Source organism: Serinus canaria, chromosome 3 (genome assembly GCF_022539315.1).
Source record: "Serinus canaria isolate serCan28SL12 chromosome 3, serCan2020, whole genome shotgun sequence".
NCBI lineage: Eukaryota > Metazoa > Chordata > Aves > Passeriformes > Fringillidae > Serinus > Serinus canaria.
The window spans coordinates 33267009-33292560 of record NC_066316.1 but is presented as its reverse complement, the minus strand read 5'-3'; the positions used below and the strand labels follow the sequence as shown (position 1 = coordinate 33292560).

General features: G+C 37.4%; 1 protein-coding gene across 7 annotated transcripts in view; it reads left to right on the top strand.

The window, feature by feature from the left end:
• The window catches only part of LTBP1 (latent transforming growth factor beta binding protein 1), a 188574-nt gene that overhangs the window by 112421 nt on the left and 50601 nt on the right, over positions 1-25552 (top strand). For 2 of the 7 annotated variants that reach the window (XM_030236099.2, XM_030236097.2), the window contains exons 10-20: positions 5619-5741; positions 7251-7418; positions 10275-10508; positions 11381-11403; positions 12390-12492; positions 13073-13171; positions 15251-15376; positions 16524-16649; positions 17331-17453; positions 20294-20413; positions 24542-24664. In XM_030236099.2, the coding sequence (XP_030091959.1) occupies positions 5619-5741; positions 7251-7418; positions 10275-10508; positions 11381-11403; positions 12390-12492; positions 13073-13171; positions 15251-15376; positions 16524-16649; positions 17331-17453; positions 20294-20413; positions 24542-24664 (1368 nt within the window). The remainder of the gene's footprint in view (positions 1-5618; positions 5742-7250; positions 7419-10274; positions 10509-11380; positions 11404-12389; positions 12493-13072; positions 13172-15250; positions 15377-16523; positions 16650-17330; positions 17454-20293; positions 20414-24541; positions 24665-25552) is intronic. The other 5 variants (XM_030236098.2, XM_050972292.1, XM_030236100.2 and 2 more) reach the window with 4 other exon arrangements.

Sequence of the window (25552 nt, the reverse complement as noted above, 5' to 3'; positions counted from 1 at the left end):
ACATAATTTGAAGTTTTGATTGATGCATTTCTTTTTTGTCATTGCAGTTCCCTAGTGTGCAGTGTATGTAAGAGAGCTGAACAAGTAAATCCATACTTGAGGAAATACAGGTGGAGATGTTGAAAAATCACTGGGGGTTTTGATCTTTAGGCAAGCAGGAACTGTTTAGAGAAGAGTAACAGATAAGGGTCAGGTTGTTTTTCAGAAGTTTCCTGCATTTTTTTTTCCTGGAGTATTTAGTCCTTCTCTAAATCCCAGATATTAGAAGAAAATAGGTGATATTAACTGTTGCCTGCACTTAGACTGAAGGAAATTTTGTTTAGTATTGTGATACTCAGCCCATCCAAATGTCTATATGTGGTCATGAGTAAAAACAGTTTGTCTGATTGTGTTAAATATATGTGGACCAAGATTCTAGTAAAGTGCTTTGGGGTATTTTTGTATGAAGCCTTGATGATTGCCTTACACTGGACAAAAATCCAAATAAAATTTCTTTGTTAACATTCCTAGAACGCAAGCATGGAAAAACATGAGCGAAGTAAATTTTCTTTTTGTTATCTGGCTTATCCATTCATTTCCATCTTTTATCTTCTAGTAATGGATGTAAAGTTCTTTGAAGATGAATCTGTTTTTAAACATAGTAAAGCTATATAATTATCATTGTTTATAACAAGTTCAATGTTACTGTGTGCTTTACTTGATTAAATGAACACCATCTTATATTGTTCCCACTTTCCTGCTTTGCTTGGTTGGTTTTGAAGGTTTTTTTTTTTCTTCTTGTTGTTGGGTTTTTTTAATTCTCAAAGGTAGTATTGTGTTCATAGTTGTACTCTCCGCATAAGCAGGCAGGCATGCAGTTAGAAAATGGCTGTTATAGCTTGTTTTTTTTTTCACCAGGAAATTCAGTGGCAGTGAGTCATTAACACATTGCATTTTCTGAGAGCAGGCTGACCTAACACCCAGAAGACCTATAAAAATGTGTGGGGAGGTATCAAACACCAACTGTTGTTGTTACGAGAGCCTGTTTTAAATTCTCCTTAGTGGGACAGATTAGCAGCAGTTTGGTTACAGTGTCTGGGTTATTTGAAGCTGGGAGCACAGTGGTGGCTCTGGAGAGCGTGGTGGCTGACCTCACCATATATCAAACTGGGCTTAGAAAAGGGTATAGGAGGAACTGAGACACAGCAGACTCAGCTGTGTGTGTACAGTGCTTCAGCATCACTGTTAAGACCCTGGTTGTGGCAAAGCTTCTGTGTATTTGGGTGAACTTGTGAAAGCAGTCACCACCAGGGCTGCTGGGATGGCATTTGGCTTCTCCTGCCATCTCAGCTGATTGTAAGGATGAGTCAGACTTTCATAGACTACTAAATCCAGGGACACAGTGTGCCAAGGACTAGTTCCACATATTTGGCATGGATAATACTAAAAGGTAACAGCAGAGAGTCAGACTGTCAGTCAGTGCAAAATTGACAAGGCTTCTTTCATGCCAGTGGGATTATACCCATTTTTTACCATTGAGAAAGGGTCAAGTCATCCATAATATCAAACACCAACTGTTAAAAAATCAATTATTTATTTACCAGTTCTGTATAAATTATTAATGACAGTGCTTACTGTGAGAGTTCTTTATGGAGCCATGTGAGGTGCTGTGTGGAATATTTCCTGGTTTAAATTCTCCTTTTTTTGTATCACTGGAACGGAGGCTTTTTACCAATGGAACTTCATTGTTCTGCTTTTCTCAAAAACTGAAAGTCTGTAATGAGTTGGTCTTTGAAAAGCTTTATTTGCTAAATATGGTTTTATATATATTTATGAATTATAGGAAGATCCCATGTATCCACAAACCAGCCACTCCAGGAAATAATGCCTTGAAACATTTATACTTCTAATATTCAAATAATAAAGTTTATCCATATATAGATTTTTTAAACATTCTTTAAAATGAAGGTGGTTGCAAATGAGTAAAGTTTTATTATCTAATAAGTGAAGAATGCAACATTAATAATTTTTAACATTTAAAATACAAATGCACTTATGGTAAGCCATGTAACTACTTTCCTTGCTTAAAAACATGTAGAAAGGTAGAATTATTCTCCAAGATAGAAAGAAAAAGTGCCACCCATTTCCTGCTAGCATATATGTAAATAGCAATGTATTTTAATGGTTAACAAACAAGAGACTTAGTCTTTTGTACTGAAAATAAGAATTTTAAAATCTAAGTCAAATTATCATCATTTAAAATAAGCTGTCTTCCTTACTGATGTAAAACTTAAATGCTGTTTTCATGAGATAAAGCATTTCTGCTAATTCTAATTGCGGAAAAGGTCATCAAAAAAGCGATACATTATGAATGTCACTTGGCAGACAGCTTCCATTTTCCCCCAGTCATATATGTTAGTTTTCCTGTAAAGAAAAACATATTCTGAGAATTTGGAAAGGGAGAAAGTTGTTTAAAAATGTCTGGGTATTACAACGTAGGAAGTAGAGAAATTATTTTCATTATGTGTATCAATTTCTCCTGTGTTTTTCCTCTTCCTCCAAAATCTGTACGTGGTTTTTGTTCATAAGTGTATGTGTAATTTGTGTAATTGTGCTAAGGATTTTCATTTTGAAATGAACCCAGATAATGCCATATTTCCTGTACTCAGAGTAAAGGATACTATCTCTTCCTCTAGCTTATTTCTGGCAGCAGAGAAAATGCTTTATCAAAGCAAGTAGAATCGTTTTGTGGTTCAGCATTTGAAGACTGATCTGACGACCCAAATTGCCAACAGATAGGAAATTCAATAGAAGGCTCTTGAGTGTTTCAGTATTTTATTGTATTAGCTTCTAGATATTTTAGAGTATTTTGTTCCATCAGGTTCTAGTTGAGCCTAATTTTGGAAAATAACACATTAGTAATATGTCCTTTCCTCCCAACAATTTTACAGCAGTATCACTGTGTTTCTATTTAGGGATGTTTCAATAATGTCTTTAGTTTGCTAGGTGTTAAGATTTAAGTTCATTTCTTTAATGCTCACAAATTATAATGGTATTGGAATAGTGATAAACTTTCTTCTGGGGTCAGTTGAGACTGTGTAGATGCCTTCGATCATATTTTGAGATTTCAGGGTAAAAGAAAGAACCTAGTCTGATGAAGAAACTTCATAAAATTCAAGTACATCTGAAAATGTCTAGCTTGATAAATATTCTGTATTACTGCAATCCTTAAACAAGTTCCTCCTGTTCTTATATGGGATGTCATCCTGCTTAAACATTGGACGGGACAAAAAGTAGACTACTGTACAAAAATATTTCAGCTGTTTTTTCTACTCTTTTCTTATACCATTCTCCTCTTTAAATAGTCCACTCCCTCTGAGGTCAGAAAGTCATATAGTCTGGGAATTTCACTTGAAAATTCCTTTGAGGCAGAGCTGCTCCTTTGTAATTCATGTGGTTTCCATCACATTTCATCCGAAGTCCTAGGATATAAATTATTACTCCTTGTCACGTGCAGCTAAGTGCATAGAAGTGAAGTTTATCCAGGTGGTGTCAAGATATTATATTAGGTAGAGCACTGGAAGAGCTGAGGAATAAGCTCAACACAGTATTTGGAAAAAAAATATGCCTGATATGGCAACTGCCAGAGTCTGCTCTACTGTACACTCTTGTGTCGTGGGACAGGTAGCCAAACTTATGGAGAAAAATGAAGAAGAAAGAATCTTTCTGTAGATTTCCAAATGCAAACTTTGGCACATCTGTTACATTTTGTATATTCAACCTCTTACCCTGAGTGCTGGTGTTGAATTACGAAGCAACATACAATGAGGTCAAATATAATGAGGTTGGTATTATAAAAGCTAAAAGGAAAGATAATAAATATTATATATTTTGGATAAATGATCACCTATACCCGATTTTTAAAGAACTAGCTGGAATTTATAACTTCCACATAAAGTTTGTTTACCCAGCAGGGTAGGTGTTTTTTCCTAGCCTTGAGGATAGAGAGGAAAAGTGTGATGGAAAAATAATAGATGTAAATATTTTAAGGTAGCTCTATTTCAATCTACTCTCTCAATTTTTCTGAAAGAGGAGATCACAATTTATGACACAGATAATTATGAATTAGAGGATTTTTAAATTTTATTTTTGTTACTATTTTGACATTTGGATTATCAGTGCAAACTCTGTTGTTGTCCCCTGAAATAGAAACCTAGTTTGGCTGACTTAGTTCCAGATGGTATCCAGATGATTATTAGACAGGTCCTGTTTTAAGAGTAAGTGAACTACAAATGCAACCATGAGTGTGATATAGACCTGTGGCCCAGTGCTTGGGGAATGGGAGGATTACTCAGTCAGACCCTGAAAGCAACACTTGCACAGGTGGCCTAATAACAGCAAACTTTATTAGAGCAGTTCACAGAATTACAGAGCACACACAGTTGGAAGGGACCCACAAGGATCATGAGTCAAACTCCTGGCCCTGCACAGCACCATGCCCAGGAATCACACCAGGTTCCCAAGAGTGTTCTTCAAACACTTCTTGAGCTCTGTCAGCCTTGGTGCTGTGACCACTTCCCTGGGGAGCCTGTTCCAGTGCCCAACCATCCTCTGGGAGAAGAATCTTTTCCAAATATCCAACTTCACAACTTATCCCTGACCCAACTCCAGGCCATTCCCTTGGGTCCTGTCACTGGTCACCACAGAGCAGAGATCGGTGCCTGCCCCTCCTGTTCCCCTGATGAGGAAGCTGGAACTGCAGTGAGGTCTCCCCTCAGTCTCCTCCAGGCTGAACAGACCAAGTGCCCTCAGCTGCTCCTCATATGGCTGCTCCTCAAGGCCTTCGCCATCTTTTCTGCACTCCTTTGAACACTGTCTAATAGTTTAATGTCTTTTTTACATTGTGTCACCCAAAACTGCCCCCAGCACTCGAGGTGAGGCTGCCCCAGCTCAGAGCAGAGCAGGACAATGCCCTCCCTTGCCCAGCTGGTGATGCTGTGCCTGATGCCCCCCAGGACAGGGTGAACCCTCCTGGCTGCCAGGGCACTGGTGACTCAGGTTCAACATAATTGTTAAGAAGTTGTGTTGCCGCTGCCACAGCTGCAGTTTTTTCCATGTCAGGTGTGTTCTGTGCTCCCTGAAGCAGGTTCTTGCGATCAGGTTCCTTGGGGCTACAGATGATGTTTTTGCATTGTGCTTCTTTCAGCATAATGAACCACTGAGTACTCTTAAATATAGATACTAATAAAAACTGTATTAAATGTGGCAAGCAGTGTTCTACCCTTTGTAAAATATACTAGATTGGTTAAAACTTGTGTCTTTGAATGTTCTTGTGAGCTGTGTTGAGCTGTGCAATCATCTAGTCAGGAGAAGAAGGGTCGATAAGCCGGTCAAAGTGTATTTGTTTTTCTAATTCAGAGTACTTAAGAATGATGTATAAATAGAATTTTGTTTCTGTTATGTTCTCAGCAGTGTTTTAAAGGGTTATAAATCACATGTCAATATGGGGAAAAGTGTTGATTAAAGTGTTAACTTGTAACAGTTATCCTTCATATATTTTTAAAAGAAGAGAGAACTTCTGAAGAACGGAAAATATTAGTACGTGTTTCAGCATCTGATTTTTTTCAATTTTCCCACAGATATCAATGAGTGTCAGTTACAGGGAGTATGCCCTAATGGTGAGTGCTTGAATACCATGGGCAGCTACAGATGTACCTGCAAAATGGGCTTTGTTCCAGATCCTACCCTGTCAAGATGCATACGTAAGTATTTGGTACTGCTAATCGAAGTACCAAATTAGATACTTGGTTACATTTCAGATGAAGATGAAGGGCCCGACTATTCTCAGCTGTCATCTTTTTTTCCTATCCCCAACTGATATTCTGAGATTATTTTCTTTGTTTACTCAGTGCTCCTGCCTCTTTTCTGTTTCTTTGTCCTGGAAACCTTGGTTTCCACCAGTGGCTGCCCAGGATCCTTTCTATCTTTTCCTGATATTCTTGTCACCAAATCTTCAAGGCCATCTCCAGCTCCCATGTACATTTTTCAGTAGCCTGGAGTTTCCACTTTTTTTTTTTAACTCTCCTCTGTGCTAGTTTCAGCCAAAATCATCTTTATGTCCTGCTCTCCCTTTTTCCAACCTCTGCAGCTTTGATCTGGGTTGTTCATTAATAAAGATTTAGCCCAGGATGGTCTTTGGCACATTTTCATTTTAATTAAGAAGAATTAAAAATTAAGAGATAATTAGGAGAAAAAAAAGTTGTGAATGACATGAATGCAAATATTTCCCTCTATTAGTTAGCTTTTACTTTGGTTATAGTCAATGACCTCTGCAAGAAGAAAAGACAATGTAAAGAACAGCTAAATTTTTCACTTTTTTTTCGGTGAAGAATATGTACAAGTGAAAAATAGCTATAGTCCTAAGTTCTTTCTCTGAGCTATCTTTACATTTATAGAATTAAGTATAGTCTCAAGTCATAGGTGAGTTCTTTTTTTTTTTCCTTGGTTAACTATCTTATGCTACTAGTTAATGACACTCAATTGCTGAGAGAGTTTCTCAGCAGTTTGAAGAACATACTGCTTTGCAGTTGAACAGCAGCATAAAGGAGTTGGTTGTTGGGTTTTGGTTTTGCTTCTCCATGTCATGTTGAAAATCAGGTGTCTGTATCTTTTGAGTTATGTGAATGTGTTACCCAGAAGTGTTAACTTTATGTTAATGTGGATGCATAAATTAGAAAGCTGGATGGAACTTAGCTTTCTGTTACCTCATCCTCATCACAGTTTATGGCCTTTGGCTCTTCCACATTAAAACTAAGCTTAACAAAATGTAGGTGTGTAATTGTCTCTTTTATGAAACAAAAAAAATCATGTATGCTACTTAAAGTTTTTGCAGACTTATTGACATAGCCTACTTATAAATGGACATTCCTTTGGCTTTACAGCTTGACACAACTGTGTAGTGCCAGTGGCTGATCTGCAGCAGCTGTGTGCAAGTGAGAGTGATGATTCTCACTCTTGATTGTGGCAGCATGGCAACTGCTGGTCTTGAATTTACTTTTTGTTGTTGTTGTTGTTATTTTTCTTTCAAATACTTCTTATCCTTGATCTAGAGTGAGCTGGCATTCAGGAGTGCTTGATGCAAAATAAGATTTTTCTAATGTTGTGATTCTCATCTGAGATAGGTGTTTGAAATGGTTTTGGAAATCTAGTGGTGTTTCTCTGTTATGCTTTTCATGTGAACAGTACCATCCTCTCTTCCCCTTTCATTGCAGCTGATAACCCTGTAGTTGCTGAAGAGAAAGGACCCTGCTACCGGTTTGTTAGTGCAGGAAAGCAGTGCATGCATCCTCTTTCTGTTCAGCTCAGCAAGCAGCTTTGCTGTTGCAGTGTTGGCAAAGCCTGGGGCCCACACTGTGAGAAGTGTCCACTCCCAGGAACAGGTAAGCACTTCCCACTAAAAATACAAGCTTATGCCCCCTGCCCCCTAATTTGTTATGCATGCTTTTAAAAAAACCAAAACAACCACCAGAGTATGTGGTTGAGGATAGAGGAAAAGTAACCCAAAATGTAGTAATACTCTTCAGTTGTTAAAGGCTCTGGCGAAACGATGGCAGCTTTTGAGAATGCAGTTACAGAGCAACATGGGATGTAGTTTGTATTACAGATAGTAGGATATGCATGGTAACGTCTCAGCTTTCTCACTTTCCTTCATATCTTTACCATCCATTTTGAGGAATGTGCTATTCCTTACTAGATACATGAAGCTCTCTTGTATTATCAGTGTTCCCTTGGAGTTCTGCTGTTATTTAAATATATAAAGAGTTCAAAAACATCAGCCCGTTTGGTCACCACTCTCACTTTGGCAGGTTATAGATTAAGATACCACACACCAATCACTGTTTTCAAGTACTTTTTATTCAATGATGTTGCTTAAAACTTAAATGCCCATGGAGTCTTCAATCAAAATCAATTGAATATTGCCTTTTTTCCCAAATGTATGGTCAAATTAATTTGTTTTAGCAGCATCATTGCCTGTTGTAATATACATGATGTCCAGTCTCTTGAGTATTTTAGCCCAGGTATTTGTAGTGACAATCCACTGTGCTTAATTGAAGCTGCTGCTGCAGATGTCTCTGTCATGATACAGGTCATGTATTTCTCTGAAGTATTTTATAATTATTTACATTTTCAAACCAGCTAGCTACTTTGGGAAATCCACAGCTACTATCAGAAATATTATGAGATATGATGAGCAGATTCCTTACTTTCTGAAGTTTGACTTACAGAAGTGAAAGTGACCAACAATTTTGAGCATTTCAATAGATTTTTAAAGCCACTGTTTCCTGCATAACCATTGGGTCACTAGATCATTGATCAGGATTTTAAAAATCCTGTTCACTTTTGGATAAATAATATTTCTATGGCTTTTTAATGGAGAAAAAATATATTCTCATGAGATGACTTGCAATTTAAGTGCAGGTGTTTCACATCTGTGAGAATATTGCAGGAGGCTTTATGCCCAGTAGTGTGTATAGTGGAGCACAGAATACATCCTTTTGCTGACTGCTTTATAGTCACAAAAAATATTTCGAGTATCTTATAGAATTGGTTATTTTAGTGACTTTTTTTTCTTAATAAAAAGACTTTAGAAAGAAAATCTGTTAGTAGAAAATTCTGATGAGCTTTTCCCATTTAATGACTACTTGCATGATTTAAAAACATGTTCCTTTCTGTAACAGGTTAAATTCATAATGTTTCAGAGTTTTCTATGAAAAATGTGTGAAAGTGGGATACTCCAGAAGGGGGTAATGTATTTACTGCAGCATCCCATGTTAGTATAAAAGCCACTAAAATAAAAAGCTTCTAAAATATTCACACAAAGTAAATCATCTCCTAAAGAGACACTGAGAGACCAGATTTGTATGCCCAGGTGTTGAGAGCTCTTATCAGAGCTGTAGTAGAATAAGGCTCACAATTCTATTTTGCGTTTGAGAGAATATGACCTGAAGCAAGATTTCCTATGTCCTAAGTATGCATCTGAAGGGACAGACATCAAATTTTCTGTCTTACTTTTTTTGACCAGAGTTCCCACCCTCAGTTGGGTATTAGGGCAAGTTTTGATATTAGATGTCCCAGCAAAAAGTATTTCCCTATTCTGAATCCACTCAATTTAATTAGTTTGACCCTTCATATTTTCTCTTACTAAGACACCATCAGAACACATTGTGCAGTTAATGCATACTGATTAATGTATAGTTTAACTCATCTCTGGAGAGCTTTTAGCTTGTACTTTCTGCTTTTATTTTAGATGCTAATTCATTTTAAAACCCTGATGTATTCAAAGCAGGATTTGTGAATTTACCAATGCCCCACTTGGCAGATCCCTCAGGCCGCCAAGAATTCCCACACAGGAGACTAAATCTTTTTTCTTTCATCCCAACATGGCTTTACCTAGAGCAATAAGGACAATGAGGCACTGCCCCCTCAAGACTCCTAAAGGTCTCCCTGACCCTGACAGGAGTATAACTATTCTCTTTGATGGGGAGGAAGACTCACTTGTATTTCTTTCTCATTTTACCCTTCTGGTAGAACTGCAAAACATGATGCTTATATAGAGCAGCTGTAGAGATAGAGCAAGTGCTGTTGCCTGACTTTAATTAACTTTTTCTGTAGCAGCCTTGTAAATAAGGTTATTTCCCCTCTCTTCCAGTAGTGATTTGGCTTCTTATGATCCCCATCATGTTTTTAGCCAGCCTTTTTCAATTCAGTGGAATTTGGATCTGGACTGTTATGAGGCCTCTGATGTAGTCAGGTGGGATCCTGTGGATCAGTGTTGATTCTGGTTGATAGTGTTCTGTTCCTCTAGTACGGGGCTGGTGAGGTTTCTCCATTTGATTTCTACAAAAAAGAAAATTATAGCAGTAGTGGTCTTCATTCATTATGCAGTATAGATGATAAAAACTATTTGCACATTTAAATTAATACATAGAAGGGATATACTGCTTGAAGGGAATTAATTAAAAAAAAATCTTGATATATTGACAGATAAGCATAACTGAAGAAAAATGGTAAACTGGAGTGGAAAGCTCCAGTGAAAAACAGCCAGAACATGCTTTTGGGAGAATGCTCAGTCATATTAGCATGCTATGCATAGCTTCTCTTTAAGAAGTTTTTTTATAAATATGTATATACAAAATGAGATTAAATTTCTTAGTGGTAGTCATTATATTTTCCACTATGTCAACATATTGCACTTTTAGACTCCTAAAAGGAATATTTTCCCATCCCAAATCTAGCTGCTTTTAAGGAAATCTGCCCTGGTGGAATGGGTTATACGGTTTCTGGCCCTCACAGAAACAAGCTATATCATCACCCTGCAGTTAGAGTACAGCCACCTGCCATTGGCAAGACCCCGATTACTCAACCTGTTGCTAAAGGTACTTCTCCTCCACCTCTCCCAGCAAAGGAAGAGCCAGTGGAGGCACTGACCTTCTCACAGAAAAGTGAGACTGAGATGGCTGTACAAGAAGGTGAGAGTGGGGAAATGTAGTCTTTCTCTATTTCTGTGCATGTGTCTTCCATGGTTTGTTTCTTTGCGTGGCAGCTGCGGACAGTGCCGGGCCTAGAGGAGCCGCTCCCCAGAGCAGAGCATTCCATGATGCCCAGTGTGTGGCATCACGGGATTTACTCCTCACAGGCTGTGGGTAGGTCCTGCCAGATGCTGAGACCATGGAGAGAGAGCGAGACTGCTTTAATCTCAATCATTTTTATTATCAGAAATAATACATATTTGTTGTAAGACTTAAAAAAAAATATATATGTATTTATGAATTCTAAAAAGAAAAGCTGCAATGGAAAATAAGAATTTATATGAAATTTCTACCCCTCCTTCCCAGAAAAAAAATCACATCTGTGGAGGAAGAAAACCCCAAACTACTCTTACTTGTCTAAAGGAAAGACAAATTTTAAAGCCTTTTATTTTGCAATAAATCCTTGCAAATTTGTTAGTGGCAAATTATATATTATTATGACATTAATTTATCTTTAAAGTGTTTACAGATGTTGATATCCCTTGGAAGGAATTGAAAAGGTTTCATCAGTGAGTTAATAACCCTTGTGCTTGTCAAATTGTTTCTGAGGAAGCAGGTAAACAATTGAGAAATCTACAAGGGAGCTGAATACTGAGTAAATAAACATTAGACAATGTGTAGAATCTTATCCTGGTTTCAGGTTAGTTTTTACATTTGCTTCAGGAACACGATTTCATGTTTCCCCTAATTTGGAATGAGGTTTGAGCCTGAATTTTTTGTGCGATGGCAGTGACCATTTTCAAATGTAACAAAATATGTAACAAAATGTTTTGTGAAAACTGATTGATTCTCTTTTTTCTTTCTGGTTTTAGTGGCAACTGCAGCTCCTGATCAGGTAAATGTGATGTAATTTATGTAGAAATTAGATGCAGACCATGTATGAGATGGGATACAGATAACTGAAAGGATTTAGAATTTATGATGACCAAACAAGTCACTGTGGACTTACTGCTCTAACCCTGAGGCAAAAAGAGCTCGTGTTGTTCCAATGTACAACAGGCAGGTAGTGAGGTACAGGAAAGAGATTACTTTACTCTAATTTCTCTTAGAGGCATTTGCTGGGGGGTCTGGTATATACTGCTCTGTCCCATTTCTGGAGACTGTATTTTACTGAAAAAATGCGGAGTATGAAGAAGAGACACAGATACTAACAGCTAGAGAAACTAAATCAGAGATAAATGTTATGAAGCTTTGAGAAGCATTTGTGACACCTGCTTATGAGACTGGTATTAGTGCCTATGTTAATTTCATTGTTTAGGGTGTCCTGTGTTCATTGGAGAAGAGCAAGTGTGTATCTGTGTGAAGTCCCCCATTCTGGAGGTTTCAGGTTCTCTGTGCTGGAGATAATGGGATTTGTTGTGAATAATTGCAGCTCCGCTCCATTTCATTTTCTTACAGATATACAAGCATCTAACATTTCTGTGACAATAAGATGATGGGTTTGGTAGCTAAGAAGGAACATTTCACAGTTGTCAGACACCTAGATTAATTGTATACTTTTGTGTGATGCTGAACTGCATTCAAATGCTATTTTTAAGCAGTTAAAGACCAGAGAATGGAAGAATTACGGAGGGACAAAGCCAAAGATACAATTAGAAGCTCCAGGAAATGGCTGCTTCAAGTAAAATCAATGTTGAATTGTAAGCTATTCTATAAACATAGTATTCCATGTTCATTCAGGTTTAAATTGGTGGTGATTAATGATCTGCTATCAAAAGCCACTCATGTGAGAATGTTAGCAGTGTCTCAAGCCAGGAGTTTGTGGGTAGCTATGAATTAAGAGAATGTTTTGAGAATGTTATATTTTTTTTATCGTTCTAGGAATTAGCTTCCATTGATCAAGAAAAGCAGCCTTATTTAGAGCCCGGGCAGCCTCAGCTTTCTCCTGGAATTTCAACAATTAACCTGCATCCACAGTTTCCAGGTAACTTATTTTATCTTTTCTTTCAGTGTGAGAGAGTGCTTACAGTTCTTAAAAGAATGGGAAAGTAGTAATTCTAACAGAGGTTAATGAAAAAATGATTGGAGCTTCAAAAGCAGTTTCTCCATGATCAAAAAAAAATCATGGAAGCAAAAGTGGGAGGAATTGAGGGGTTTGCATTGGCTTGGTGACTTGTTTAGGAGATAAAGACATATGTTAAGAAGTGGTGGTATCCTGGATTATGTGTGTGAGAACTTTAATGTCAGCATGAGTGAAGCCTTGTACTCCTTTCAAGAGGAAACCATGCTTATGTGGCTTTTACAGATTAATGCATAATTTTTGCTCCAAAAGTTTTGCAACTGTGTTTGCTTTCTTTAGCACCTCAGTGGCTTTTTTTCACAAGCAGTAGAAAGATGGAAACCCCGATAACACGGGCTTTTTTCTACTGTAGGTCAAAGCAGAATAAACAAAAATCTCCATAGCACCTAGCTTATTCATGTGTGAATTCTTAAAGGGTTGTGGTTTTTGAATGCTTTAAGGTGGGTTTTTTAGATGTGATTGATTTCCATTCCATGTCACACAGTAGTGATTGAGAAAACATCCCCTCCTTTGCCTGTTGAAGTTGCTCCCGAAGTCTCTACTTCAAGTGCAAGTCAAGTTATTGCACCTACTCAAGTTACAGGTATTGTACCTCTCTTTCAGAACCACAATAAATTAAGAAATGGCTGAGTTCCTTACATTATTGTTATGTGCTGTTGTTGAATTATCATATTGAAGAGAGCAAGGTTGTAGAACAGAAGGAATATTCTGGAGAAAGTGCAGAACAGCACAACAATGAGGCTCTCTACTATCAAGAGAGCCAGGACCGGACCAGGTCCTTCCAGGATGTACCTGCCACAAGAAAAGGATAGAAGATAAAAGATAAAGATAAAAATAATAGAAGATAAAAGATAAAATTAATCATTCACGTCAAATTCAGTTCTGGACTTTCTTTGCAGATCTGCAAGGCCAGTCCAGAATTGAATACTTCTTGAATACAAGTCAGGTTGTTAGACAGTCTGAATGTGTTTTCATGAAGTATACATGATGATGTTCATTGGGCAGTATAGAGTTCAAGGGATGTAGACTAGAATGTTCTACAAAAAGCAGGTGAGACATTACTGTAAGATCTGTTTTGAAATGTTCTTTTGATGTTTGTGCTTCATCCTTTTTTGATGTATTAGAGTTGCCTCATCTACATCTGTGTCAAGAAGTGAAAATAACAGAAATGCAAGTAATGCACCTGCCATAGCTGAAATTTGTCTAAATGACAGCTGTGTCAAAAAGACATCAAAATTTCTTTTGGTATACATTTAGAAACCAAAAGGTGAATGTACCATATTTGTATACATGAGTGTATTACAGCTCACATTGGTTAGAATGAGCCAGAATGAACACAGGCTTTGAAGTGATTGCAATATCCTGGTATATACTGTAATGTGCATTCTTGTATATTGTAGAGATATTTAGGCCTACAAAGAGGTACTACTTATACTGGTTTCCATTCAGAGGGAGAAATTTCACATACTTTAATAAAAAATGAACTCTTGAAAATGGCTTTCCTTCATGCAGGAATGGATTTTTGAGTTGATGCAGTGCACGCAGGGTCTAAATTACCCAGTTGTTTGTACAATTCTATCTGCAGTTAAATCCTCCTGAATGTACTGTAAGAGTAGAGAAAGTATCCTGTCTGTCTGTAAACATTCAACTGCTGCCTTCAGTTTGCTGTAATTACAGTTTATCAATCCCATGCAAAGGTTAAAATAGTTGTGATCATCAAACCAGAACTTGGAAGTCAGCTCTTCTCTGACTGTGCCCCTTCTGCCAGCCAGCTCCCAGCTTCTTTACAAGGAGAGAAAGTTACCTTGCTAGGAGCTCACATCAATTAGTAAAAAGAAAATGGTAATTTTCCATGTTCTGTTTTTTATTTCCTCAGGAAAATTAGTTGAACTAGAAATTGCTGTGTGCTATAAATCAGTATGTTGTTCAGAGATAATAAAGTAAAGGTGCAGTAAAATTTGTAGGACAAAATCCTAAACAGGATTTAAAAAACTGACTGCAGTTCAAGCTGACTTTTTGAGTGCCTTATTTCTGTATTTTAAAATTTAGTTAAGTTTAAATGTGACCTTTTTCTAAATAGTCTAGATAAACAATTCTTCTTTACAGTTAATTTCTCCTATTTCAGGAGTTACAATTCCTACTGCAGTATAACCTTAGTTTGTTGCAACTGAAGACAGTCATTATTTCTTTCCGCAGTAACGCATATACTTCAGGAATTTCTAAAACTACTGTAAGGATTTAGCATCCAATGCTGTCTGTATCTGAATCTCCTTATCTTACAAAATACATCCAAGACATTAGTAGATGAGTGTTCTGTAAATCAGGATACCCACTCTATTCAGAAATTCACTGCAGTTATTTTCTTAATGTGCAATGCAAAGACTGAGCCATACATAATTTTTTTTATTTTATCTTATCTTCATTTTACTTTGAATTTTATGTACTGATTTATAGATCTTGGATGGGACATAAGATTATGTCACTAGGAGAAGTGCAGATGGTTTCTAGATTCTTCCAGATAAGGTATCCATTAGAGAAATTCAGGAGTTGCCGACTTGATTTACAGTTGTTTTCATGCCTGAACTTTCTCCTTGGATTATAGAGTCTTGTGCACTTACTGAACTGTGTAAGTTTAACATTAAATTTCTCTTTGTTTGCTTAGAAATCAACGAATGTACAGTTAATCCTGATATCTGTGGAGCAGGACACTGTGTTAATTTGCCCGTGGGATACACTTGCATCTGCTACAAGGGGTATAAACTTAATGATCAGCAGACGAAGTGCATTGGTATGAAATGAAGCTTTCAAAAATCTGAAATAACTGTGCTATGAAATGCTTGAAATGAAGAATGTGGTTAGGGGAAATCTCTACAGAGAAGTCAGACATTCTTTCCTCTGTTGAATGCTTCTGAACTACAAGGCATTTTTCTTCTATGCCACATAAAATCTGTGAGGTTGTCTCTAATACAGCCTTTCAGCTGCTCTGAAATGAGTGTGAATTTAATGAAATGGAATGAAAACATCTCCCATTGTGATGTGAGAGAAAAAGTGATTAGGCAGACCATCTCCTCTCAGCTGTGTATTAGGTACCTAAAAGTCAGACTACTAGGAAGAAATACACTTCTGTTTGGAAAGAGAATTAATTTGTGCCTGTGTCTCTGTGATTTACCCAGCTACCAGCTCTGCAGGCAGACTAAGTCCAGGCATTTTGTTAGGTCATTCCTTTCAGCCTGCTACTGAGAAGAGAAAGTATGTCATAAACAACCCAGAAACACAGTGAGAGATCTGCAAAGTAAGGTCTCCATCCCCTTTTAAGCAAGTAAATTCTAGATGATGATTTTCTGATGAACATAAGGCAGAGCACAAAGGGGTCCTACATTAGCCATTTCAGATTTGGAAGCAGCTGTATTGGTATCTTTTCTTCATTCAGAGTATACTGGTTCCTCTGTAACTTGGATCAGAAAGGGTGTATTGTTTCTACAGATGATATGCTAGAAAATGTTCATGCCACCAAAGCTCAGCAGCTTCACGCTGTAACACATGCTGTCAGGTGCAACTACAGTATTGAAAAATAAATTATGCAACACAGCCAAATAGCAACTTAGAATCCCATTATTTCATCCAAATTTTATTAACATTCCATGCTTGCACCTTGTGCTCATGTTGCACACAGTGTAGTGATTTGAGCTGTAATCATGTCACATTCTTCAGGCCAATGCAATATTCTTACAGTCTAAGCCAGTAAGAGCATTTTTTTCCAACCAAAACTATTCAATGCATCTTTTTTTCATCTCTGAGAGAAAACACATATACCTTTTCCAATAGTTAAAATAATTACAAAATCAGTCTTTTCAAATGCATGGCATAGAATGCACAAAAAAGAATCACAACTATATACGTAATTCTTTAGTCTTCTGTTTTCATTTCTTTTACAGATATTAATGAGTGTGATCAGGCACCACATCTCTGTTCCCTTGGACGCTGTGAAAATACAGAAGGAAGTTTCCTATGTATTTGCCAAGCTGGATTCATGGCCAGTGAAGATGGAACTGACTGCGTTGGTAATGACTAGTCTCCTTTATAGAAAATTAAAAAATCAAAATTATTCAAGAAGCGTAGCTAACCCTTCCAAAAGTCCCCTTTTCAACTCTTGTTTCCTCAATGTCAGTGGTCTGGACTGATGTCTGGAAGTATATTTCACTGTCTCTCACCAGGTGTTGTGGTGAGCAAAGCACCTCTTAATCTGATATTCCTTTTCAGAATGTTTGTTTGTTGAAAAACAAGAATTTATTCAGTATATCATTGTTTAGGAAAACTATCAATTTATAAAAACGCCTGCTGTGTAAAATACAAATATTCAACACTCTTTCAGTGAGTAGAAGCTGAAGCAAACCATATTTTTAAATACAGCTGCAAACAGCCAGAGACTTCACAAAGCAACATAAACAGCCTGAAGGGGCTGTGGTCTGCCTTAGGTTAGTGCTGGCTTGGGCACTGCATACATGCAGCAACACACACTGTGTTTGCAGCCATAGGGATGCTCCCAGGCCACCTTCTGTACCTTGGCTGGTTCTCAGACTCACTCTCTCTCTGATTACAAGCAGTGAGGTGGCTTGCAAACATCTTCAAAAAATACAAGCTTACTACTTAATGTTTAGTTAAAGCAGAGTTTTGAGGAGATGCAAGCATTCGATACTCTGATGGTGAAGCAGCTTCTCTGAACTTCTCATTGTCATCTGCAGATTTTGATGAATGTTCAAGACCTCACATTTGTGGAGAAGGCTTTTGTATAAACACTCTTGGCTCATACAGATGTGAATATTGTGATAGTGGATACCAAATGAACAGGAGAGGGGAATGTGAAGGTAGGTCTGGACTCTTCCCTCATGGTGATGATGGTTGATACTGATAGCACTTCATTGCACTGTTTATTGATAGCACAGAACCAGTGCCAAACCACTGCTGTTTGGGATGATTAACATTCCCACCTATTCAAGGGAGGCTTTGCACTGCAGCTTGAGCTGCAAAGGGACAAATCTCAGAGGGTGCAATCATAAACAAGAAGCCTTTGTGAGTACCTTCAATCTTTGTCATTATTTGGTGTCTGGAACTGCAATTCAATTCCTGCTATTTGAATTTAAGGTGCTGCAAAGTAATTCCCCCACTGTGTACAGAACCATCATGGAACAGCCATTTTATCATCTCTTGCCATGGAATCACTAACTTCATTGTTAGTCCTTACCTGCTTGCCAAGTATTTGTTTAAAAAAAAAAATTACCTTTTCCTATATTATATGAGGTAGCAAATGGTAGGTCGACTTTTTAATATCCATATCAAGCAGATATTTCATGTTGCAGGAGATCCTAGCACATCTGACCTTCAGGGCTTCAGATTACTTTTTAGTGTGATATTTTGGTCTATTTTCCTGATATTTTTTTCATTTTCAACTTGAATGGTGAGCTAAAAACCCCAAGAAATCATTTAATTTTAAACATTATTTTGTTTATGCTTTAGTCTTAGTTACATAGGATAGAATAAAATTGCTAACATGTTAGGTTGCCTGGAAAATAAGCAACTTTAAGTTGCCATAGATATATTTGCTGCTCTTAGCAATGCTAAAAGAGTCTTATTCCATTTTTTTTTTTAATGTATTTAAATGTTTCACAGACTCCACTCTTACAACTAGTCTTTGCAAATCTTCTCTGTGACTAGGGAATCTGTAATTCAATTAGGCTAGAAATCAAACTATTACACTACATCAAATTTGTTATTAACTTGTATTTTAAATAGTGTGGTGGTAGTCCTCTATAATTTAACTTAACAAAATGTAATTTCTGAAACCAAATTCTCTGTTGAAAGTTATTTAAGGTTGCTTAAGGGGAAAATGCTCCTACATTAATACATCAAACCAAGGAAATTACACATTTGGGGAATCATTTCACCATGTTTTCTCTCTACTGACAGATTTCTAATTTCACGAAAAACTTCCTTCCACCCCCTCCACAGTTCAAAAACAGAGGCAAGAATCCTCCAAGCTGCATACAATACTCACAGTTCACTTGCACTTCCTCACCCCATCCTCATTCTGCCTTCAAGCTGTACTCACACAAGCTCTGTCACAGGCCTAGCCAGGGGAATGTAAAAAGTGCATAGATATTGTTGTAGATTCTGTTGTTTCTGTAGAACAGTGCTGTAGTCATAGCTGAACATCATTGCATAGGATGAAGAATTCTTATAGAATCTTCTTGTGATTTTTTTTTATGCTTTGTCGCATTTATACTTTATTTTGACTAAAAATTTCTGTACCAGGTACATCATTCGTGTTCTGAAGGCAGACACAGTCCAGACAGTTCTGAGAAGAAATTACAGCAGAAGTGTAATTTTCTTTGTTAATTAAGTTAAAAAAAAAAACAACACCAAACTCCCACAGCAGTTTAATGAGAAACTTTTTCAGGTCTGCATTGTAGCAGCTGAAGAAGCCTGTTGGTGTTTTTATGAGCAAGTATTCTAAGCTGGACAACTGTGATTTTATGAAAAATTGTGATTTGCCTACATCCACTGAGTTGTTTGGAGCTGGAATATTCAATTCTCTCAACCTTGGAGCATTGTCCAGTTAAATTATGAGTGTTGGGAGCTCCTTGAGTTCTGTGAGCTTGTTCTCAAAATGAGGAGTGAACTCCCTCCCTATGATCTGCGCTCAAGTTGCAGTCCTTAATTGCAGAAGACAAAACTGCTAGGCCTGGGGCAGGAAAAGGATGGAAACTTAGGAAGCTGAGTTTAGAGGTGACTGGCAATTCAATTAGTTCTGTGCACTGCATGAAGGAAGTATTTCATGGGAAAGATTATAATTATTGTGTAATAAATACCATATTATAAAATGATCTCACACATGCGAGCAGACTGCAAGTGGGCTGCCTACACAGTTTTAATTCCAGAATCTTCTGATCATTGGTCACTTAACAGCAGCTTGTCTTTGAATGTTGTTTTTTCTGTGCAGTCTCCTGTAGATTGCATATGTTGGATGTCTGGGTTTCCTTGTGGCGAGATAAGAAGTTGTTCTTGCTCAGTGCCTGAACATGAGTTCCAAGACTTTTTCAGGACCTATCTCTTCTTGTCATGGGCAGTCTAGGACCTTGCCTGATGCAGAAAGTCTCTCTCTCACCCTAAACATTGCCAGCCTCAGTGATGTGGCTCTTTGATTCTCATTCACACAGTTATGTTTTTGGTCCAAATAGCATTTGCATGCTGAATAACTCTACAGCATTGGAAAATACCAAATTGTGCTTTGCTTTTGGAAGCCAGAGTTACAATTTTACTGTTGTTCCAATGAACTTCCAAAGTTTTTCCATAGAAAGAATATCAGGCACTTCAGTTTGATAAAGGAGTAACATAAGGAAAGTTATTTTTACCTCTGGTAGCCAGAAATCTGATATGCTGGAAGTATGTTCTGGAAGATCTACCAAAAATTTTTAGTATAACAGAGAATTCAGATTCAGTTGCATTATTATGAGCTACTCTATTTCTGAGATGCCCCTTTGCTGGTACAAATCTGTGAGAACTTGTTCTTTCCAGTGCCTCTGCCAGATAAACTACACAACTCTTTAAATGCTTTAATATCTCAGGAGGAGAGTTAGAGTAACCAGAATATTGTTCAGTGTTCTACTATGACTTTGATGAGTATTTCCTTTTATCTTCTCTTTCGAAGACATCGATGAATGCCTGACTCCAACTACCTGTCCTGATGCACAGTGCCTTAATGCTCCTGGCTCTTACCAGTGCCTTCCTTGCAGAGTGGGGTTCAGAGGCTGGAATGGACAGTGCCATGGTATGTTTAGTACTCTTTGTGTCTCTAGTTGTAGTTCTTGTTCTGAGGTGCTGTGTTTCATATTCAGTCCGTGTTAAGACCTGATGACAGCACTGTGTCCTGGGTCCCCATTTCATTCAAGAATAACTAAAAATATGAGATTTTTGAAATTACTTTATATTCTCAGACACAGTACGTAAGTGGAAATATTGTTTTACTGTAGATAAATCTAGACTGCAAATGATATAATTACAAAACAAAATTCTTGAAACAGGAAGTATGGAACAGAAAGGGAATGTATTGTCAGTGAAATACTAGTAGGCTGTTGTTTGGAAATGGAAAGACAAGTGAGTGCTCATACATCAGTGCAACTCAGGTTTTTCAGTGGAATATGAGAGTTTGCTCACGGAGCATGTTAATTAAACTCTTTAATTATCTGTACTTCTAGCAAAACATTGGCATATCTTAAAGCCCCTTGTCTGACTTTAGTTAGAGGGTTTAGCACAGATTTCGCACATTTTACTTTTGTTGATTTGTTTCTAAATGTTGGATTTTTTTTTTCAATATCAGTTTTAACTATTTGAAATAGAGGTGAAAAAGAGCAAATTAATCTATTGTGCAAAAGGAAATAATCTTTTTGCAGTTTTGAGTGCCATGTTTTGGGACACTACCAGAAACTTAAACTTAGCATCAGTTGTGAAGGATCTGCCATCTCTTGTGAATATTCCAACCCACTCCATGTAACGCGTGCCCCATAATTTGTGATGGTTGGAATAACCATGTTACCTAAACAGGTGAACAATAACCTACACAGGGGGTGTTTGCATTGCTGTTGTAGGGCAGATTGTCAGTGTACTTCCATGGCTTATTTTGCAATGGCTCCCAGTGCTGTGATTTGGTTCAGTTCACAAAGCAGTCTAAGAGCAGTGATTGGTTGGAGCAGTTCTGGTGGCTGGGATCTGCTGCGCTCCAGCTGCAGGTGTGCTGCTGATCTATGGATCAAGATTAGAGCCAAGTTGCAGTGAGCCAATGGTGTGGCTGTCAGAACCTCACCACTAGTTTTGCTGTGCAGATTACACCACTTTCAACTACCCTAATTTCTGAAGAAGTCACACTGTCTGAACAGATCTGCCATGTCATAGCTGCATTTTTGGTCTTTTGACTTACTGTGGAGGAATGTATTTCTCAGGTAATTTCATGGATTTTAATGGAGTTGTAGCAAGCTACAAAATGTTTACAACAAACTAATGGGTTTCTTTTTGCACTGATTAGTCCACATTGATCTTTGTTTCATTCCTGCCCACCTGCCTGCATTCCTGGTGCCCTTGCAAAGAATGTGGCATATGTACTCTGTTCGAGTGCTCTTACTTAACTCCCCACCCCCCCCCCCTTTTTTTTTTTTTTTCAGAAATGTTGGCCTGTAAGAAATGTTTCCACATTTCTTACATATCTAATTTTGCCTTCTTTCCCAATATTAATCTTTATTTCTGTACCTATTTATGAAAATAGCCTGGTTGAAAATTCCCTGACAGAACTTTCAGTTGTTTCTTTCTTGTTAACCAGGTTAGTAGGAAGGAAATGAGAGAAGTCAGTTCTTTGCTCAGAGCTAAGTCATGTAAGGAATATGTCTTAGTTTAAAGTGATATTTTTTTTCCTTGTATTACTGCATGTAGCTTCCCTTTATTCCTTTGTTTTATGAAATGTTCTAATCCTAGACATTCTTAGTCACTTCATTAGTGATGTGATCAGTCTGTTTTTTGTTTATCCTAGGCTTACATCATGTTGGAAATGAGCCATACATATTTTAGAAAATGTAAGGCAGAAAATTTTTCTTTTTTCCTAAATCTGTAGTTCTGCAGTATGGCACCATTTAAATACACCCAAAAGGAAAATATTTCCCATTATCTGTGAAGGGTTTTTAATCCATTGTTCCATAAATTCATTTGTTTCTCCTATTAGTTTAGATCAGTTGCAGCTCTTCTGTTTTTCCACAGTGCTGTTTTCAGTATTTTTTCACCTCACTTCATTCCTCTGCCTGCACTTCATGCCATAGAAAATCTATGTAACAATTCTATAGATAGGTCTTTGCTGCCATTTATATTGTAAACTTGCAGGATTTAAAGCCAGGAACATAGCCACTTCTGTTTCATTAAGCCAAGTCCATCAGTTCACTTCAAACTGGGGTAGGCTACATTTAACTGGAGTTTAGGTGGGAATGTTCAATGTGTGTTGGAGGAAATGGAGAAGGACACTTGCACAGTCTGACACCTTATGGTCTTGAAATTGTCACTGTCCCAGGTCCTTCAGTGCATTTGAGTTGTACAGGGACTATTTGAAATAATTAATTGGTTTTTAAGTTTACTTTCAACCACTGATTCATTTTTATTCAATTTTTCTCTCTGCACATTTTCACATTCAAAGTCAGATATCATGATGTATCTAGAGCACACTTCCATGTATTGATGAACTAATTAAAAAAATAGGTTGATGAAACTTTCTAGATCACTTCATCCTTGTGCCCAGCACTGTAGTGGATTTTGAAGCTGCATGGTTTAACTATCAGTATTCAAATTGTACAGTTTTAAGGATCCCGTTAGAAGATACCAAAACTAATATAGAGGTAACCAGAGCTAATCCAAATACCTCTAGCCCTACTGTAGGGAGCACCAACAGAATCAGTTATAACTCTGGATTTCATCTCAGAAAATTTAAGTTCTGTTCCTGGCTTTTCTGTTGGCTTTATGTGGAAGTCTCTTTATCTTTGAATCCCATCCAAAAATCCAAAATAGGATTCCATGTTTCTTTGTCAAGCAGCTTGGAGTTGAAAGTGAATCTGTAAGAATCTGTTTTGTTGTTCAGTTGGAAATTTGTGTGCTTGAATTGGATTCTCTGTGTTTGAGCAGATTCTTCAGTTAGATCATTGATCATGTACCTTGAGAGCAAAGATTGTGTTTTGTAGAGCAAGCACATTTTGCAACACTAGTGAGTGGGAGATAAGCCTTGGAGAAAGCAATGAGGAGTAGCACCTACTAAATGCCATAGCACAGCACCTGTGGATCTGTGCTCTCATCTCTCTGGGGATGTCACTCCTTCTGCTTGGCCAGGCTGCAGCAGGGCATCTTATTTACAGAGCTAGAGGCTCGAGTGAGGAACTGAGAGTTGCAGGTCACTGGGAGTGTGGGTGATAATGGTGATTTTGTTTGTGTCTGGAGGAAAGATGGGCTTTGTCAAAGGCAGGTGGTTGCAAAGAGCCATGCCTCTAAATACATGTGAGGAAAATAGTTACTGCACATATTCACAATAGCTAATAAGGGTTCTGATGATGATTTAAAGATCTTCCAGCTCTCCCTGTGCTACAGCTGTCTAAATTGCTCAAGTGCCTCAAATAATTAGCACTTCTTTATGCTGATGGATTTTGTGTGCTTTGTGGTGGCAAAAGACAGGATAATTGGGAGTAATATGATTTCTGGCACATAAAAACAAACAAAGGGTAGTTCTTTTCCTGCATCAGTGAAGCTAAAAAAATACAGCATTTTTCCATAAAACAAGGACACGTGCTGACTGCTGCTGCCCTGAAAGGAAGAAATAAAATTTGAAAACTAATTTTTTTTTTTCTGTGAAAACCACTTCTAGAAGAAAACCAGTAATTGTTATTTTAGAATATAGAATTAATTCTGGCTGGATTTATAACAAAATATGTTTCTTATTTAATTTTTATGTTTGCTTTTTTGCTTTGTTGATATATACAAATTTCATTCAGAAGGAATTCTTGAAAATTACTGTTAAGTAGCCACACAGCAATTGTCATGTTGGCTAAAGAAAGTGGCCCATCTAATTAATACCTTTCAGAGAAGAATGAAAGAAGATGTCTATGGGATAGCTTATAGGAAATAAAAGCTGCTTTCAAATCCTTCTAAAGAAAGGGTGGTTTGTGACTAGGAGGAGAGATTTTGCATAATCCAGTTAAGTTCCTTGATGAGTATGTAGAATAGCCTTACAAAGGGACCTGGATGAAGTGCTAAAATCGCATTGAAATAAATTCCTCAGGAATAATAATCATGCTTATGATGTAATTTGAATATATTCCCAAGCTCAACTGAAAGGTGATTGTACCCCAGTTATTTTCTTGCACTTCCTTTCTCTTCATAGATATAAATGAATGTCAGTATGGCAATCACTGTACAAATGGACGTTGTGAAAATACAGAGGGATCATTCAGGTGCTTTTGTGCCCAGGGTTTCAAACTCTCTGCATCAAAGGATCAGTGTGAAGGTAAGAAAGAATATTATTAACATTTGTAAGGTTGCATTTACCTCTTAGATAATATTTTTCTTTATTTTTTTTTAAATCTTGCTTTTAAATGTATAACACTGATGCTAAAAACACAGAAATATAAGTATGTGTATTTCCATTTTATGGTTTCTATGATCACATTGTATATCTTGACATGTGTTATAAAGCCAGTCAAGAAGATGTAGTAATATTTATATTGCTAAACCAGAATTTTTGCCAAATCCGTGGCATATCTGGCATTTCAGAGGTTTAAGAACAGTGGCTTTTGCTTTTCTTTCTATCTTTTTTTTACTACCATGTGGATGAGTGAAATCAAAAAACCTAGGCTACTCCCCTTTGGAGCCCAGCAGTGTCTGTTACCACTGAGCAGTTAACTCTGCCTGCACTGGTGTCTCTGTATTTCCAGTAGTACACTGAGAGAGAGAGCTTGGTGATGTATTTCTAGGAACAGCTTTTATGCCTCCAAAATATCAGTTTCCACATTTCTTACAAATCTAAAATTCCCATCAGGACTGCTCCAGTGGAACAAAATTAGGTCTGAAGTTAGAGTGAAGTAGTCTGAGGGACTAGAGCATGTACAGGAGATATGAATATTCCTCTCCTTTACTAGAGGGTACTTGAAACTTTTCCCTAATGGTGAAAATCTGGGACAGTGTCTCCAGGCTGTGGAAGTACACAGAAAGCTACATGTTTCTTGTCAGATGTTGGATTTCCTTCTTTTTCCTTTCCCTCAGGCTTCCCTGAATGTCTCTGTACAGCACCAAACACTTTCAGACTTCTGAGTGCTAAAAATAATACAGTAAAACTAAATGATCGTTCATATAGATTTGTCAGGAAGTTTGAAACAAAACATCAGTGTAAGTTAAG